General features: G+C 39.3%; 1 protein-coding gene across 1 annotated transcript in view; it reads right to left on the reverse strand.

Annotated features, from left to right (window-relative positions):
- CFAP54 (cilia and flagella associated protein 54) overlaps positions 1-15427 on the reverse strand; it is a 295241-nt gene that overhangs the window by 19474 nt on the left and 260340 nt on the right. Inside the window, exons 66-67 of the mRNA XM_064590760.1 lie at positions 11837-11978; positions 3353-3427 (exon numbers count right to left, since the gene is read on the reverse strand). Coding sequence (XP_064446830.1) covers positions 3353-3427; positions 11837-11978 — 217 coding nt within the window. The remainder of the gene's footprint in view (positions 1-3352; positions 3428-11836; positions 11979-15427) is intronic.

The following is a 15427-nucleotide window of genomic DNA, read 5'->3' on the forward strand; positions in this document are numbered from 1 at the left end:
ATGCCTCTAGGATTCAGCAGTGATTTACGTCACAAAAAAAAATGGTTCCTGGTTCTTTCTCTCTCTCTTTTTTTTTTTTTTAAGATTTTTTTTTAAAGTAATCGCTATACCCAGTGTGGGGCTAGAACTTACAACCCTGAGATCAAGAGTCACACACTCCACCTACTTAGCCAGCCAGGCGCCCCATCTTTCTCTATCTTTAACACTGTTCCTCTCCTTTTCTATCAATGTATCAAAACAAATTTGGATCCTAAAAACCTCTTTGAAATTAGTTGACTAGGGGGTGCCTGGGTGGCTCAGTTGGTTAAGCGACTGCCTTCGGCTCAGGTCATGATCCTGGAGTCCCGGGATCGAGTCCCGCATCAAGTCCCTCATCGGGCTCCCTGCTCGGCGGGGAGTCTGCTTCTCCCTCTGACCCTCCCCCCTCTCATGCTCTCTCTATCTCATTCTCTCTCAAATGAATAAATAAAATCTTTAAAAAAAAAAAAAGAAATTAGTTGACTAGGGGATGAAGAATTCACACGTGGAAGGCAGGACCATAGTAGGTGTGATGATGATGCCTAAACAGCTAATAATTACCAAACATTTATTTGTGTGAGGCCCTATTCCAAATACTTAACGTGTATTATTTCTTTTAGTCCTCACAGCTGTGAAGGGTTGGCATTACTACCCCCACTTTACATATGAGAAAGGTGAGGCTTAGGGAAATTAAATAACTTGCCTGTGGTCATACAACTAGTGAGATTCAAGGCTGGGATTCCAACCCAGTTCTGTCAGATGCCCAAGCCCATTAGTGCTATAAACCATATGTCTTAAAATAGCAACTCCTTCTTCTGTGACCTATTTTTAAACACAGTTTGTATGAAATTAGATTAAACTTGATTTTTATTATAATGTCTTCCATGGTAAATCTATGTATTTCCATAATACAAAAATTAGGTTCCCCATTTAAAAAATAGGAAAAGGACATGAATGGCCAAATGAAAAAAAAAATTAAGTCAAATATTAAATTTCAGATATTTAAAACTAAAGGGAATTTAATTCAATTCAAGAAAGAGTAACCAAGTGATACACTGTACTAGGCACTTTAAAGTATTCAAAAGTTAAGATAGTAGTGCTCCTGATCCAAGAAGCTAGTGATCTAGTGGGAGAAACATAGTGTAATATTCCAGTTCTTACTTCAAATGTCATCTCCTAAGAGAAATCTTCCTGGACCTCCCTATCTAAACTATTGCCCCATTCCCTGTTACCTTCTATCACAGGGGCTAGCAAACTTTTTTTCCTGTAAAGGACCAGAAAATAAATAATTTAGCCTTTCTGGGCTATATGGTCTCTCTCAAAACTACCCAACTCTGCTGCTATAGCTCATAGCAGCTAGAGATCACAAATAAACAAATGAGCATCCTGTGTTCCAATAAAATGTTATTTACGAAACGGGCAGTGGGCCAGATAGAGTTCACAGGCTGTAGGTTGCTGACCTGACCCTACTCTAACATATCACTCTGTTTTTTCTTTCATATCACTTAACAAAATCTGAAATTATCCTGCTTACTGATTTATTACTATTATTTACTATTTCCCTCCACAAAAATGGCAGCCCCAAGAGAGCAAGGTCCTTGCAGCTCGTTCGCAGCTGGTTCTCCAGGGTCTTCGAAAGGGGTTCCTGACACATGCACAGCTCCCTCTAAAGATCTGTTGATTGACTAAATGAATGAGTACTATTTCACAAAAGGAGAAACAATGATTGCCAACAAACATATAAACTATATTTGGCCAGATTATTAATAAATATGAAATAACTGAAAATGTCATTTTTTTTTTCACTTAGCATGCCTGGAATGGTTAGCAAAAGGGAAGGACAAAGACAAGAAAGAGAGGGAAAAGAAGGGGAAAGGGAAGAGAGAGGGGAAGTAGGCGGGGAGAGCCTGTGTAGATGAATATGTGGGGAAACTGACCCTCTCATCTACTGCCAGTGAGAGAGTGTAGATCCCAGGGGAATTGCGAGCAAACTCTTGTACACCCATGTTCATAGCAGCGTTATTTACAACAGCCAAAGGGAGAAATGACTCAAACGACTCCCTACAAAAGAATGCATAAACAAATGTGGTACATCCACAGAGTGGAGTATTATCAAGCCTTAAGAAGGGATGTAGTGATACATGCTACAAGAATGAGCTTTGAAAACACTGTGCTGGGCGCCTGGGTGGCTCAGTTGGTTGGGCGACTGCCTTCGGCTCAGGTCATGATCCTGGAGTCCCGGGATCGAGTCCCACATCGGGCTCCCTGCTCAGCGGGGGGTCTGCTTCTCCCTCTGACCCTCCCCCCTCTCATGTGCTCTCTCTGTCTCATTCTCTCTCTCTCAAATAAATAAATAAAATCTTTAAAAAAAAAAAAAAGAAAACAGTGTGCTAAGTGGAATAAGCCCACCACACAGGATCCTATGTATGACTCCACTTATGTGCAGGTATCTAGAATGGGCAAATAGTACAATAGAAGCAGAAAGTAGAATGGAGGCTACCAGGAGCTGGGAGAAGGAGAAGACGGAATGGGGAGTTACCATTTAATGGGCACAAAGTTTCTGTTTAGAATGGTGAGAAATTCTGGAGATGGATGGCGGAGACGGTTGCACAGCATTGTGAATGTACTTAATGCCATTGAAGTGTGTATGTAGAAGTGTTTAAAAGTATGAATTTTATATTATGTATATCTTACCATAATAAAAAAGTATATACACTTTTTTTACTCCAAAAATGTACTCCTAAGAAATAACTCTGAGGAGGTAATACAGAAGGGTGAAATATGTATATGCTAGAATCCATCAACCTCAAGATTCAAGAATAAAGATCTAGTTGTGTAAATAGAGCCTGACAAAAAATATACAAAAGAGGCTATTATGCAAGCATTAAACATGACAAAGTAGACTTTCCACATAAAAGTATCTCCATAACACTACTGTTAAATAAATAAAAAAAAAGCTACAGAATGCATGTACAGTAAATCCCATTGATGTAAAAATTCTAAGGTTTATCTGTAAAAATTCTAAGGTTTATCTGTACATGGAAAAAATTTGAGATATTCTCCAAAATGCCCGTAGTTGATTATTCTCTGAATAGTAGATTTGAGATGATTTTAAAATTATCCTCTTCATAATTCTCTGTACTTGATTTTTTAACAAAGAAGATTTTTAACCAAAATAACATGCTATTATAAACTCCTGTTTATCACTTCTTCACATTAATTAAGGAGGGTTAGGCTCTTGATACTTTCATAATAGATGTTTTCTGTATTTCTGTTTCCATAGCAACAGTAATACTTGTGAGAGAATCAGATACATTTTCAAAAAGATACGTACCTCAGACAATGGTATTACATCTCCATCAGTCAAAAACAGATTGATGATTTCAGAGCAACATTCAATAATCATGTTCTAGAAATAAGAAAACAATAAAGTGAGGTTGAACTTACTGGTAAACTACTAGATATTTTAGTTATAAACTATTTCATTTGTCTTTTCTTGCATCACCACCTAACCCTCATTCCCAGGAGAAAATTTAGAGGGACTCATAGGTCACAATCCCTCATATAATTAAGATTATTTGAAAGGACACAGGATGGCCACAACAGATAAGATTTACTTATGAATGATACATTATTTCATTGTTAAAATTCATATGTTACAGAATTCACACCAGAATAAGGTTTTGGAAAGTCACTTTTCTTCTGAGAAGAGAACCTGGGGGTAAAGAGATTCAGACCCCAGGAAGGGATTTAAGCAGAGAAGAATGGTTGAGAATTGAGAAAGAAATGGAGAGAGTAACTGAAAAGGAACCAAAAGTCCATATCATACATTGTCCACTGGCATAGCCCTACTGTGTGGGCACAGCCATGTTTACGTGTGGACCTCTGACCACAGATGGATCTACCCATGGGCAGGAGTGAGTCAGTCAGATTCTCTGTCATCGTAATTTCATATAAGGAAGGGCAAGAGAAGAGAGCTAGAGTGAGTACTGTCTATAGGAGCTGCAGGTCCTGATACAAACGTGGAAAAGGCAGCCATTGGGCTAGATGTAAGATGAGTAAGAGAAGGGAACAGATGTGTGAGAACTTACACCCCGCCACCCCCTCCCCGTAATTAAGCACCATCTTGGCTCCCAACTCACCAGTTCCATTTTTTTGTGAGGCCCATTGTGTTTGGTTTCCAGTCCTTATGTATGAGCTTACTGCCTTCCCCACACCTACTTTACTTGAACCAGTGTAAGTAGCCTTTCTTTACTTACAGCTAAAGGAGTCATGACTATAAGACCGTCAGAGAGAACCTCTGCCTACTTTGTGATGTTGCCAGGTCCAGCAACAATACACTTTTATGGTTGTTTAATACACACGTGTACCAGCATTCAGAAATATGAAAATGATAAAGTTACACTAGTTTTTAAAATCTTAAAATACAGAAACAAACAATAGAATTCACAGCCCCAAACCATATTATATTCAAGTTTTAATAAATACAAGAATACAGAAAAGATCACATTTTAGAGTTCCAAAGCTATTGCTAATTCAATTTAACAAATATATTCAAGATGCTATGGAACACAAAGATGAAGAAACAGACCCTATCCTCACAAAGTGTACAATAGCTGAGAAGAATAGATTCGTACACTCCTAAATAAAATATGAAGTAGAATGTGGTCAGAACATGGATAGGAATATGTTAGAGGAAACTAGAGGTGGGAGAGAGGAAGTGTAAGGAACAGGGAAGACTTCTTGGAGGAAGGGTCAGGTGAAATGAGCCTTGAATGAATAGTAGGATTTCACTGGCAGAGAATGGGGACAAGGGCATTCCACATGGAGGGAGAACAGTGGATATTCAAGGATCTGATATGGTCATTACTGTGGGTGTGTATAGGAAGCATGGCAGTGAGAGTGATGAGAAATAAGGCTGGAGAGGTGAACTTATAACAGGACATGTAAAAGTAAGGAAACTGAGAGGCACTGGTCTGAGGAAATAATGATCCAATTGCTTTAAAAAAGATACTTCTGGCCACAGTTTTAAGGTGAACTGGGCTCAGAAAGAGACAAAAGAAAGATAAATTAGCTAGGAGGCTACTCAAACTGTTTAGGCAGGAAGTGATCATGGCGAGAAGAGAGCCAGCTTCAGTGGGACCAAAAAAGGTGGAGGGCAAGCAGGGTATCCAGCACTGATCAGGGTACACTACTTTGCTATGATGAACCTCCCAGGCTCTCGGTCCACTTTAAGACAGAAAGGATACTCCTCTGTCTGAACACTGATACTCCTCTTATTTATCTATATTTCTAGATTTCTAATCGAGTTCTCAGGACTGGTTGCACTCTGATACTCCTCTTATTTACCTATATTTCTATATTTCTAATTGAGCTCTCAGAACTGGTTAAAGTATATTTCCTCCCTATAGGAAAGGTTTCAATAACAGCCATGATGCGTTACTGTCATGATTTCATCAAGAGTTATCAAGCAAAATGAGACTGTCTATATCATTAATCATTTCATGTAACAGATGAAGACAGCAATGTTACCTGATAAATAAGTGCCTTCTGCTCCCTGTCTCAACATTTATCAAGCAGAAATTTCACCTCAACAACATCCTATTTCTTTGGCATTATTTGCAGTAAACCATTACAAATATCAGACGTTGGCTGATTGGCTCAGCTACCACAGAAATGTAGCCTTGAGCTCATCACACCAGGCAGAAAGCTGCCAGAGGTATACTATGCGTGACTGGCAAGGGGCTGGGAGGACACAGAATAACCCTTGTTCAATCTTTGCCATTTTTCCCTTAAAAAGGAGCATCTGATGATTCTATGATGGTTTTCTGAGTTACTTCAAAAATAACCATGCCGACTCTTTGACTTAGTTGAAATCCTCATCTTCTTTCACCTATGGAAAAAAAACTTCCTAAATTGTTTTCCATCCTCCAAACTCTTGCTTCCCTCATCCCTCCCTCACATGCCACCAGGGCCACGCCACCACACGTCTCAGCAAATCACAGGGTGGATCATGAGAAGTCCTTCCAGGTGCTGCCCCCTCCCTCTCGTACCACCCGTACCCAGCCCTGCCTTCTCCTGGCCCTTGCTCTACAGAACAAAGTTCACTCACCATTTTTTTCATTCAGCGCCTACGATATGCATCCTAAGTGCCATAAACTGGTAATGAAAAGACAAAAAGAGAGTCCTTAAGCAGCTGATTGATGGTCTAGTGGGAAGAAAAGGAGAGATGGACTCTTAACAGTACCATGTGGTGACTCAGAGAGGAGGAAGCACTTCGTTCCACCCACCTCTTCAACCCCATCTCCCACTGCATTCCCCCGTTCTCCCACCACAACAGATAGCTCATTGTCCCGAGTAGAACATTCAGTCCCTGACTTCACATCCCTTCTCTTGCTGTATCCTCAGTCTGCTATGAGGGCCCTCCAACTAGAAGCTTTCCAAGCAAGTACTCGAGAGGCACTGTGTGTCAGGCGCTAGGTTAGATATTGGAGATAAGATGATGAATAAGACACCCAGCAAAGGAATTTGCAGTAAAGAGAGAGGAAGAGACCCATAAACACATAACTGCCAAAACAATACAGTAAAGGTACAGGGTGTTTGGAGGTATTTTGTCAGAGAGCCACATGTGGATGTCAGAGAGATACTAAAGAACACGACAGTTGGGGAAAAGATTTAAGAGAAGTTTTGCTATGTATTATGAAAGGATTCCCTGTAATGGTTTATGTTCTTATGAGAGACTCGATAAAGACTTAGATTATTTTCAATGGTTTTGAACATCAGATTGATGTTTCTTTGAATTTTGCTAAAAGAGGACTACCAGGTGGCTGGGCTCATTATGAATGACATCTGGGTACTTATGGCCAGACTTATACAATGATTAAGCTCCTCCATGACAAAGACCTAATTGTACTGATTTCTGTTATGTCCTTATCTCCTTCCCAAGCCTGGAAAATTTTTGCACATAATACTTCCTCAAAAAGAATTTGTTAATTGATGCTAATGTCCAATTGTATTTTTTTCTGTTTTCATAGTACTTTGATATTTGGGATATGTTGACTATATACTAATCTTTTTTAAGATTTTATTTTGAGGGGTGTGGCAGAGGGGGAGAGAGAGAGAATCTTAAGCAGGCTCCGTGCCCAGCGCAGAGCCCAACATGGGGCTCGATCTCACAACCCTGAGATCATGACCTGAGCCAAAATCAAGAGTCTGACGCTTAACCGATGGAGCCACTCAGGCACCCCGACTATATACAAATTTTAATTGCCTTGGTACAACCTGGCATCCCATAAATGTTTGCTGAACTAACCTTAGGTGAATTGGTAAACATATTTTTAGGCTTTTCATATCAGTATGCTATCATTCCAAACAAGGTGTTTGTCTCTTAAAGTCAGGATTGTTTACATCTTTCATATGCTTTAAAGTCCCTGGTAAGCTCTGAAGATACTCCTAAAGCTATGAATGACAGGTTAAAATAACTCAGTCATTCTGAGCCAGTGTTGTTCATTTTAGAAGGACATACATAGTTTTCAAGCCAGAAGTGATTAGAATACCTGTTCTATAACCCTCTCTATATATCTTAAATTAATATCTGTGTTCTGAATTTCTTAGCTTATTCCAACTATAGGCTTTTTTGGGGGGGAGGGGGTAAAAAAGGGAAGGGAATAAGAAAGAGAATAAGATTCATTATTCCCCCATATCAACCAAAGGCACATTTTCTGGGCCCTTCTACTTAATAACCCACCAAAAATCTATACTGTGATAGAAATAAATATAATAGATTATAGAGGTTATGAAATCCTGTCCAATTCCAGACCAGAATCAATCTCTTCAAGTGCCCTAGTTAACTTATTAGCGCCAAGTGAAGGTTGTCATGACAACGAACCGGCAGATTTAGTCAATGAGATGTGTTGTAACACAGAATATAGCTGCCCTTCTTTAAGTTCCAGTTGGCATACTGGAAAAAAAGAAAACTTTATATATTCCTTCTATTTCTCAACTTTTCAAATGTTCTGAACCACTCTGTTTGCCAATTCACCTAAACAAATATCAATTTGTCTTCCATTTGATGACATTCTCTCATACATAGAACCAACAGAACTGAAACATAGCTGAAAATGCCCTACTTAAAGCTGAAGAAACATTTTCTAAATTGAAGAATAAGACAAATTCAAAGACAGAGCAGAGAACATCAGGAATGAAAGCAGTTTGTTTTACTCAAGGACTGATCCACTCACATATACCATTCCAGTTAGGACATGAAAGCAAGCCACAAACCGTGTTTAAGTCAAGGTAGGGCCTCTGGATTCCTCCCTCTGCTGACATTCGAATGCTCCCCCATACCCCCATTTATTTGGTATTTGTTTATATTCATAGTCAACCCCTTGACTGAGACACTGGGCTCATTGTGATAAATTTGATACCCACATTGGACACACAGGGAAATTCTGATGATTCACATTCCAACCATGGGGCACAACTCTCCATCTCCATTTAATGAAATGATCATTTTTAGAGATGAGAAGAAAATTAATCCCAGAAAAGTTTAAGTGACTGACCCTAGGTAGGAAAACTGAGTGGCAGAGCACAACCTAGACTCCCTGCTTTTATGGATGCTCACTCTCCTGCCTCAGACAATCTAAGCTGAAAAAACAAATGGGTTCAGGAGAAAATAACCATTTTCCATATATGAACTATCTAGAAGTGGATTCAGGGACAATTTCAGCAAAGAATATTCTAGACTATGGCTCAAAAACAGCAATCTGATATGTTTGGTCTACAACTGAAAAACTGTGATTATTAAGTGATCTACAAAAGAAGTGCAAAAATGACACCAGAGCTGAGTTCTTCTTGAAAACAGATGTAAAAGGGCAACCATACACTTTATAAAAATATGTATGTTATAATTAGTATTTTATAATATATATAATCTCATGGGTTTGAGATATCTGATCTATTAGGAGATTATAAGTACTCAGTATATCAGTAATACCATGAAACATCCAGTAATCCATATAGTAACATACAAAGACACTGAAAAGATTTTTGGGATGTACAACCCAAAATCTAAGACATCAGTTCTATGATAAATCCAAGCACATAGCAGAGGAGTTGTAAGTATGGGAAAGTGGCATTCCACAAAGGCTAACTGTTCTTTCCTGATGAATCCTCTTACAGCTGCGCTTGTTGCTTTCACAATAATGAAAAATGCATTCACTCACTCTACTGGTAAATTCAGGCTCAAAATGCAAACAAGTATACTAAAAATCAGGAGAGTTGCCAACTTTTATGCTTTCATATGAGTGCACAGATGAGGAAAACGGTAAAAAAGGGCTAAAGCTACACTGAAACTAACATGACATCGTGTGTCAACTATACTTCAATAAAAAGAAAAGGTTAAAATGGTAAAAAACAAAAATTAGAAAAAAGACCAAAAAAGAGCTATACCAATACTATTCTTTAAGAATTAAAAATGTTTTGCTATTGGTAATTGAATATTAACCTAGCAAAAAGTGAATTAAGGAAAAAGATACAGCAGACCAAATATGAAGGGAAGATCCTAAAAGCTTGCAGAGAGGAAAAACAGAGCCAGGCCCCAACCGGCTGGGAGTTCAACCAGGAAAGCAGCAAAGGGAGGTCCCAGAATTAGAGCTGTGTAGCAGGCACTGTTGGGTAGGCAGTCCTCAGCTAAAGCAGAAGAAATAAAGGAACTGAGACATTATTTGATAAGCATGAACACTTGGGTAAAAATCTATGGGTGAACATGTGAAAATTCTGATGTAATGGTCAGAAGAAAGTTAAGGAAAAAAGACAAGTCAAGAAGAATCAAAGTATATACAGGAAAGAAAAATAACCTTAGTACACTATCTGACTTGGCTGTAATAATGTAAATACTGAATATCGATTTAACCAAACTCTGTGATATAACAATACCCGGGAAAGGGGAAAGGAGAAGTTGGGGAGAAGTATAAGTGAATTAAATCCTTATATATCATAATAAAATCAACAGATATTATCTCAAATTGATACATCCAAGAAAAAAAGAATAATCATTTGTAACTTCTAGCACTGTTCATCAGTATTTCTGGCTTTTCTCCTTCAAGCCGTAGCATGTGACTTATTTGGCCAATGAAATATAGTAGAAGTGATATGACGGAAACTTTAAGAGCTAGTGTGTGATTTGCCCCCTTTCTTGCCTCCTGCTACTGTGACTGGTGATATTTCATATGATGGATGTGCCACCAGCTTGGTTGCTGGCCTGAGGAGACATGGAGCAGGGCCTCAGTTGTCCCACTTGGATTCGAAGGCTTTTACCTCATTTTCATGACTGATACTACATATTACTGTACGCCTGGAGGTAAATAATGAGAAACAGCTGAAAGAGTTGAAAACAGCTGCCTCTGCAGAGCAGGACTGCAGAGTGAGGAGAGGTTGGGTCGGAGACTGTCCCTTTTCAGTAAGTCCTGTAGAGCTATTTAATTTTAAAAATGGCCACAATAACTACAGAATCTATAATTCAAGAAATTGGATTAATGTGCAAATGGAAATTCAAAGAGCAAGTGATTAGGGGAGAACAAATATTTCTCTGTTCCTCTCATTTCCAAAGAGGGTAAGGAATTGCCACTCCACTCCGGAACGAGACTTCAGGCTTCTTTCAGACTTGTAGCTAATTTACTGCCAGAAAAGTATAGTGATTTATCTGATTGGTGAGTTTGGAAAAAGCAAAAGAACATGGTAGGTTCAGCCCCTTCTGGGCAATCTTTGCTTATATTTTTGGAGGCACCCTGCCTGCAGAACTGTTGGTCTCGGCTCCTGTGTACAGTGAGCCTGGTGGGGACGGAAGGGTAGTGGGCAATCCTATAGTTATACATGTGGGTAGGTGGGCAAGTCTGGCTCATTCAGGGGTGAGATACTACTAAGCTCGTTTGGTAACAGACCTAAAGCCATGTGCACTAATCAGCTTTATCAGTTAATGATGCTGATATTTTGATCTCCACTATCCATCTCCTACATCCCGTTCCTCAACCAGGTTCAGAACTTAGGAAGGGTAAAAGAGAAATGACCCTCTTCTCCAAACACATTCTATCAATCACCACAGAAACCATTCAACCGTGTGATCAAAATAATAATACACCATTAAGATGTGTAACCTTTTTTGTTGTTGTTCAAAAAATACATATGCATAGAAAAGGTCTGAAAGATATATGCTTTTCTGTACTTTCTAGTTTTTCTTCACACATTTCTTAAGTAATAAAAATGTTCAGGGCGCCTGGGTGGCTCAGTCGGTTAAGCGACTGCCTTCAGCTCAGGTCATGATCCTGGAGTCCCGGGATCGAGTCCCGCATCAGGCTCCCTGCTCAGCGGGGGGTCTGCTTCTCCCTCTGACCCTCCTCCCTCTCGTGCTCTCTGTCTCTCATTCTCTCTCGCAAATAAATAAATAAAATCTTAAAAAAAAAAAAGTTCAAACAATAGACTTAAGAATGAAGAGTAAAAGAATAATATAAAGTTACAGAGCATTGTTTCTTGGGATTCACAGTGGTATCTGGATGATTTCTCTAGATTGCCTTTGTATTCATTCACCATCAGATTCTTATAATTGGTAAGCTTAGGAGAGCTTTGAAGGAAATACTACCTATGTGTCCAAAAAAGTTGGATCATATCTGGTACTCTAAAGAGAGAAAATAGAGAACGGAAGAACCACAACGTTCAAGTTTAGTTCCTATGCTTTGATGAAGTAAAAAATCACATAAATAATTATGTAAAATGACATCCATGCTGCCACAGCAAAACAATTTTCCATTATTTAATAACTTACTTCCATTTCCTTATTAATTGATTTCTCTTCCATTTCTTGCATTTCAGATACATTTTCATCTGAAGCGATTTCAGGAGCTGTTGGCAATGATATTTCAGCTATTTGCTTAAGATTAGATAGTTTCTCATGAATTGAAATAACTCTAAAAATAACAGATAAATATGTATTTTACTTGAAAAGGTAAGAAAAGCATTCGTTTATTCCCAGAATCAATAATATGTGTAAAGTAAGTCCTCAGTTATTTAACACTTGGATTTCTGGCATTCCCAAACATCATTCATTCAATCATTTGTTCATTCAAGAAACACAAGCAAAGAGACACAATTCTAACCTGTATAATGTTTATGATCTAGTTATATACTCAAATAGATATAAAATGACTGGCAGAGGCACAATGACAGAAAGGCACACATCCAAAATATTGCTTAAGATGAAAATAAAGAAAATAAAACATCTATGTGGGCAAAGAAAGTCCAGGCAATGACAAAGTTTGCTCCTGTGTAAATCTTAACGCCATTTGATGACTGCCTTGATGACCTGAAGGTAAGAATTATGGCAAGATAGGCATGGTTCAAAAAGGCCAGTCAATGAGCCCACAACAATGAAGTATACTGTAGAGGGGAGAGGTGAAAGGGTAGGGAGAAGAGTCAAGAAAGAAGGAAAATCAAAAGCCAAGAAGGAAGGCAGAGGACACAGTGGCAATTATATTGAAGAGGGAAAGCTTCTGGAACCATAGGCCAGTGAGCAGGGGATACTCTGAAGGCAGAGGTAAACCAACGGATGAGTGGAGTCAGGAGATGGAAAAGCATTTGCAGAAGCTGAAGGAGGCAAAGAGCCACCTGCATGGCCTTCCGTGATTCTATGCTACAGGCATAGCACACGTGTGCATGCCTGTGTGTTTGCATCCATGTGGGTGTCTCCATCCAGGGAAAGAGGGAAACTTTTATGAGAAAGACACAAACGATCTGTGAAAGCAAACTGACATCAGGAATGTATGCAGGAATGTCAATTCTCCAATGTTCCACAGGGTCCTCATCTGCAGTATGGCATGATACTCAATTATCATAATGATGGTTCTCAGCAAAAGAAGGTTAAAAAAATACCTTTAATTAAATAAGAGGATCTGAAATTGTATGTTTAATAAATGATTCTATTTAAAAAGGCAATGATTAAAATGTAAAGATCTGTTATTAAAAGTTTACTTGGAATACATCCATTAAAAAAATGGGTCATCTCCAGTACTGCTAGAAAAGCTGCCTGATGCACTGGAGAAAAAATAGGACTCAAAGGACCTGGGTGAGTCACGCTTGGTTCCACCACACAACAGCATGGGACCCTGGACAAGTCACCTAACCTCTCTGGCCCTGACATTCCTCCTCCTGCAAGACTGAATGATAAAACCCATGTCATCTACTTCACAGCATTTTGTAAGGACAAAATGAGGTATCTACATACATTCTTAACCATAAGAAACCCCATGAAGGAAAGATGATATTCTAAACCACTATTCTTGATTCTAATACCCAGAGAAAGAATTCTTAGAATTCTTACTTCTCTTTCAAAAATAATATAGCTTTCCTTTCTAACATGTGGAACTGCAGGAAGGATAAACTATTCTTTGATGTTTGCATTTCAGGTGGTATTGACCTGGTAATGTCCAGAGCTATATTATTTGCTTCAAAAATAAATGGCCTGGTCCAACTCTGTAAAAAGTAGGCTGGGACCAAGCAGAGCAGGCTGGGCACCCATGCAAGGAGCAACATCAGAGGACCTAGCATCTCTGCTTCGGGCCCTGAGCCTCATGACTCCATTTGCCCCAACATCTTGCCCATATACATCTTCACCTCTCTGTCCACATCAATGCTGGGTCCAGCCTTTGAACTCCCATGTTGGCCCACAAACAAATATCCATTTGGGCTAGACCAGCTCCCCCCAGCCTCTGCTTTGATTCACTGATTCATGGGCACTCACTCTCCTGGGCTGCCGGGGCCTGGAGGCAGGACCCAGCCAGAAGTAGAAATGTGTGGATGGCAGAAGACTCGAAGGCAGAGACAGTAGGTAGGGAACTAGATCTTGGTTAGAAGAGCGTAATTAGATAGAACTACACAGAAACCTTTATGCATGTTTAATGAGAACATTCTCTTTTCCTTTGTTGCTGTAAGAAAAATGCAAAGAATGTTTTCCTTGTAGTATTTAATTTGGAGATTAGGAAGTGAAGTGAACAACTGAAGGAGGACTGCCCAATTTGGTTATTCAGGTTCCTTCTCGGGCCTGTTTTTTCTGACCTGTTGTACTCTTACTTTGCCTTCTGAAAGATGGTCAACAAGAAGCAAGTCCCCACATGCTGATCTCACCTTGACCCTCCTAAGAACACAAGGAGTGCCAGCCTCAGTGAGAGAAACAGGCAGCCGTCCCCGTGCCACCAAGGGACAGGTTAGATGAGAAACTGTCAGGCACCTCCCTCTGTGTTGGCTCAGTGACTGTGCACGTCCCTAATTTTAGTAAACCTACCACTGCTCATAAACACATCTAAATTAAGAACTTTTGGGAATAAAAAAGAATTCTGTCAGTTTGATTACATTCTACTCTGCAGAAATTATAATCATTTTCACTATGTGATTCTAAAAAATAAATCCTGCCATGTTTCTGGGTACAAAGCAAGTGTATAATTTCCTAACTTTGTTGCTTAGCTGTGCTGTTATATGTCCTATGCCTAGATTTTCTGCCATTTCACTGAAAAAGAAAAAAAAAAAGGAAAATTGACTGAATAATTGAAAATGTGCCAGCTCTTGAAACATCTCTTGTTTTATTCTCTTTTATGGTGAGGCCAAGAAGTCCTTCAAAATGAAAATCATGGAGCATGAACAAGGCTCATCAGGGAAGAAGAGAGAAGCACCAAGTCTCTGTTCACTAAGGACTTACAAGGTGCCTAGCAGGGCAAAGAGCTAACACTGACAGACACAGGAGTCCATAATGAGACTTGACATCTGCTCAGTGCTTTTGGCCTTTCAGAGTATGTGCATACATTGTCCAGTTTGATCTTAACAACAACCCCAAGAGGCAGGCAGAGTAGATATTATTTCCATTTTACAACTGAGGAAATGGAGGCTGAGATCACAAGGGCAATGAACAATGGAATCAAAACTAAATTAACTAAGCAATGAAAAAATTAAAAAAATGAACTGGGAATCTGGTAAAGTGAAATGGAAAAGAGAGAAACCAGGCATGAGCAAAAGTTAGAGATATGCCCCGCTTGATGGAGAGGAAGGAAGACAACCTGGCTGAGGCAGAGACTTTTGACGTGGTGAACAATAAAAAATAGGATCAGACACAGGGGAAGGGTGGGACAAGATAGGTAGTGGAGTTTTTCCTTAATATTGCAACCCAATGCAGAGCCGCACATTATTTGTTAAACACACCCCAAATTACCGGCAAAATACAGTACAGACAATATCTTTGTACTCTTTATAATCTTTATGAAGTGTCAGGAACTGTTTCTGCAACAACTCTAAATACTATTATTGTTATACCCACTTCATTGATAGGGAGACTGAGGCACAGAGAGATTTAAGTTTGTGAAGTTAGTAAGGG

The sequence above is a fragment of the Mirounga angustirostris genome, unplaced genomic scaffold, assembly GCF_029215605.1.
Source record: "Mirounga angustirostris isolate CCGP_5_RB_7025 unplaced genomic scaffold, mMirAng1.0.hap1 SCAF_5, whole genome shotgun sequence".
NCBI lineage: Eukaryota > Metazoa > Chordata > Mammalia > Carnivora > Phocidae > Mirounga > Mirounga angustirostris.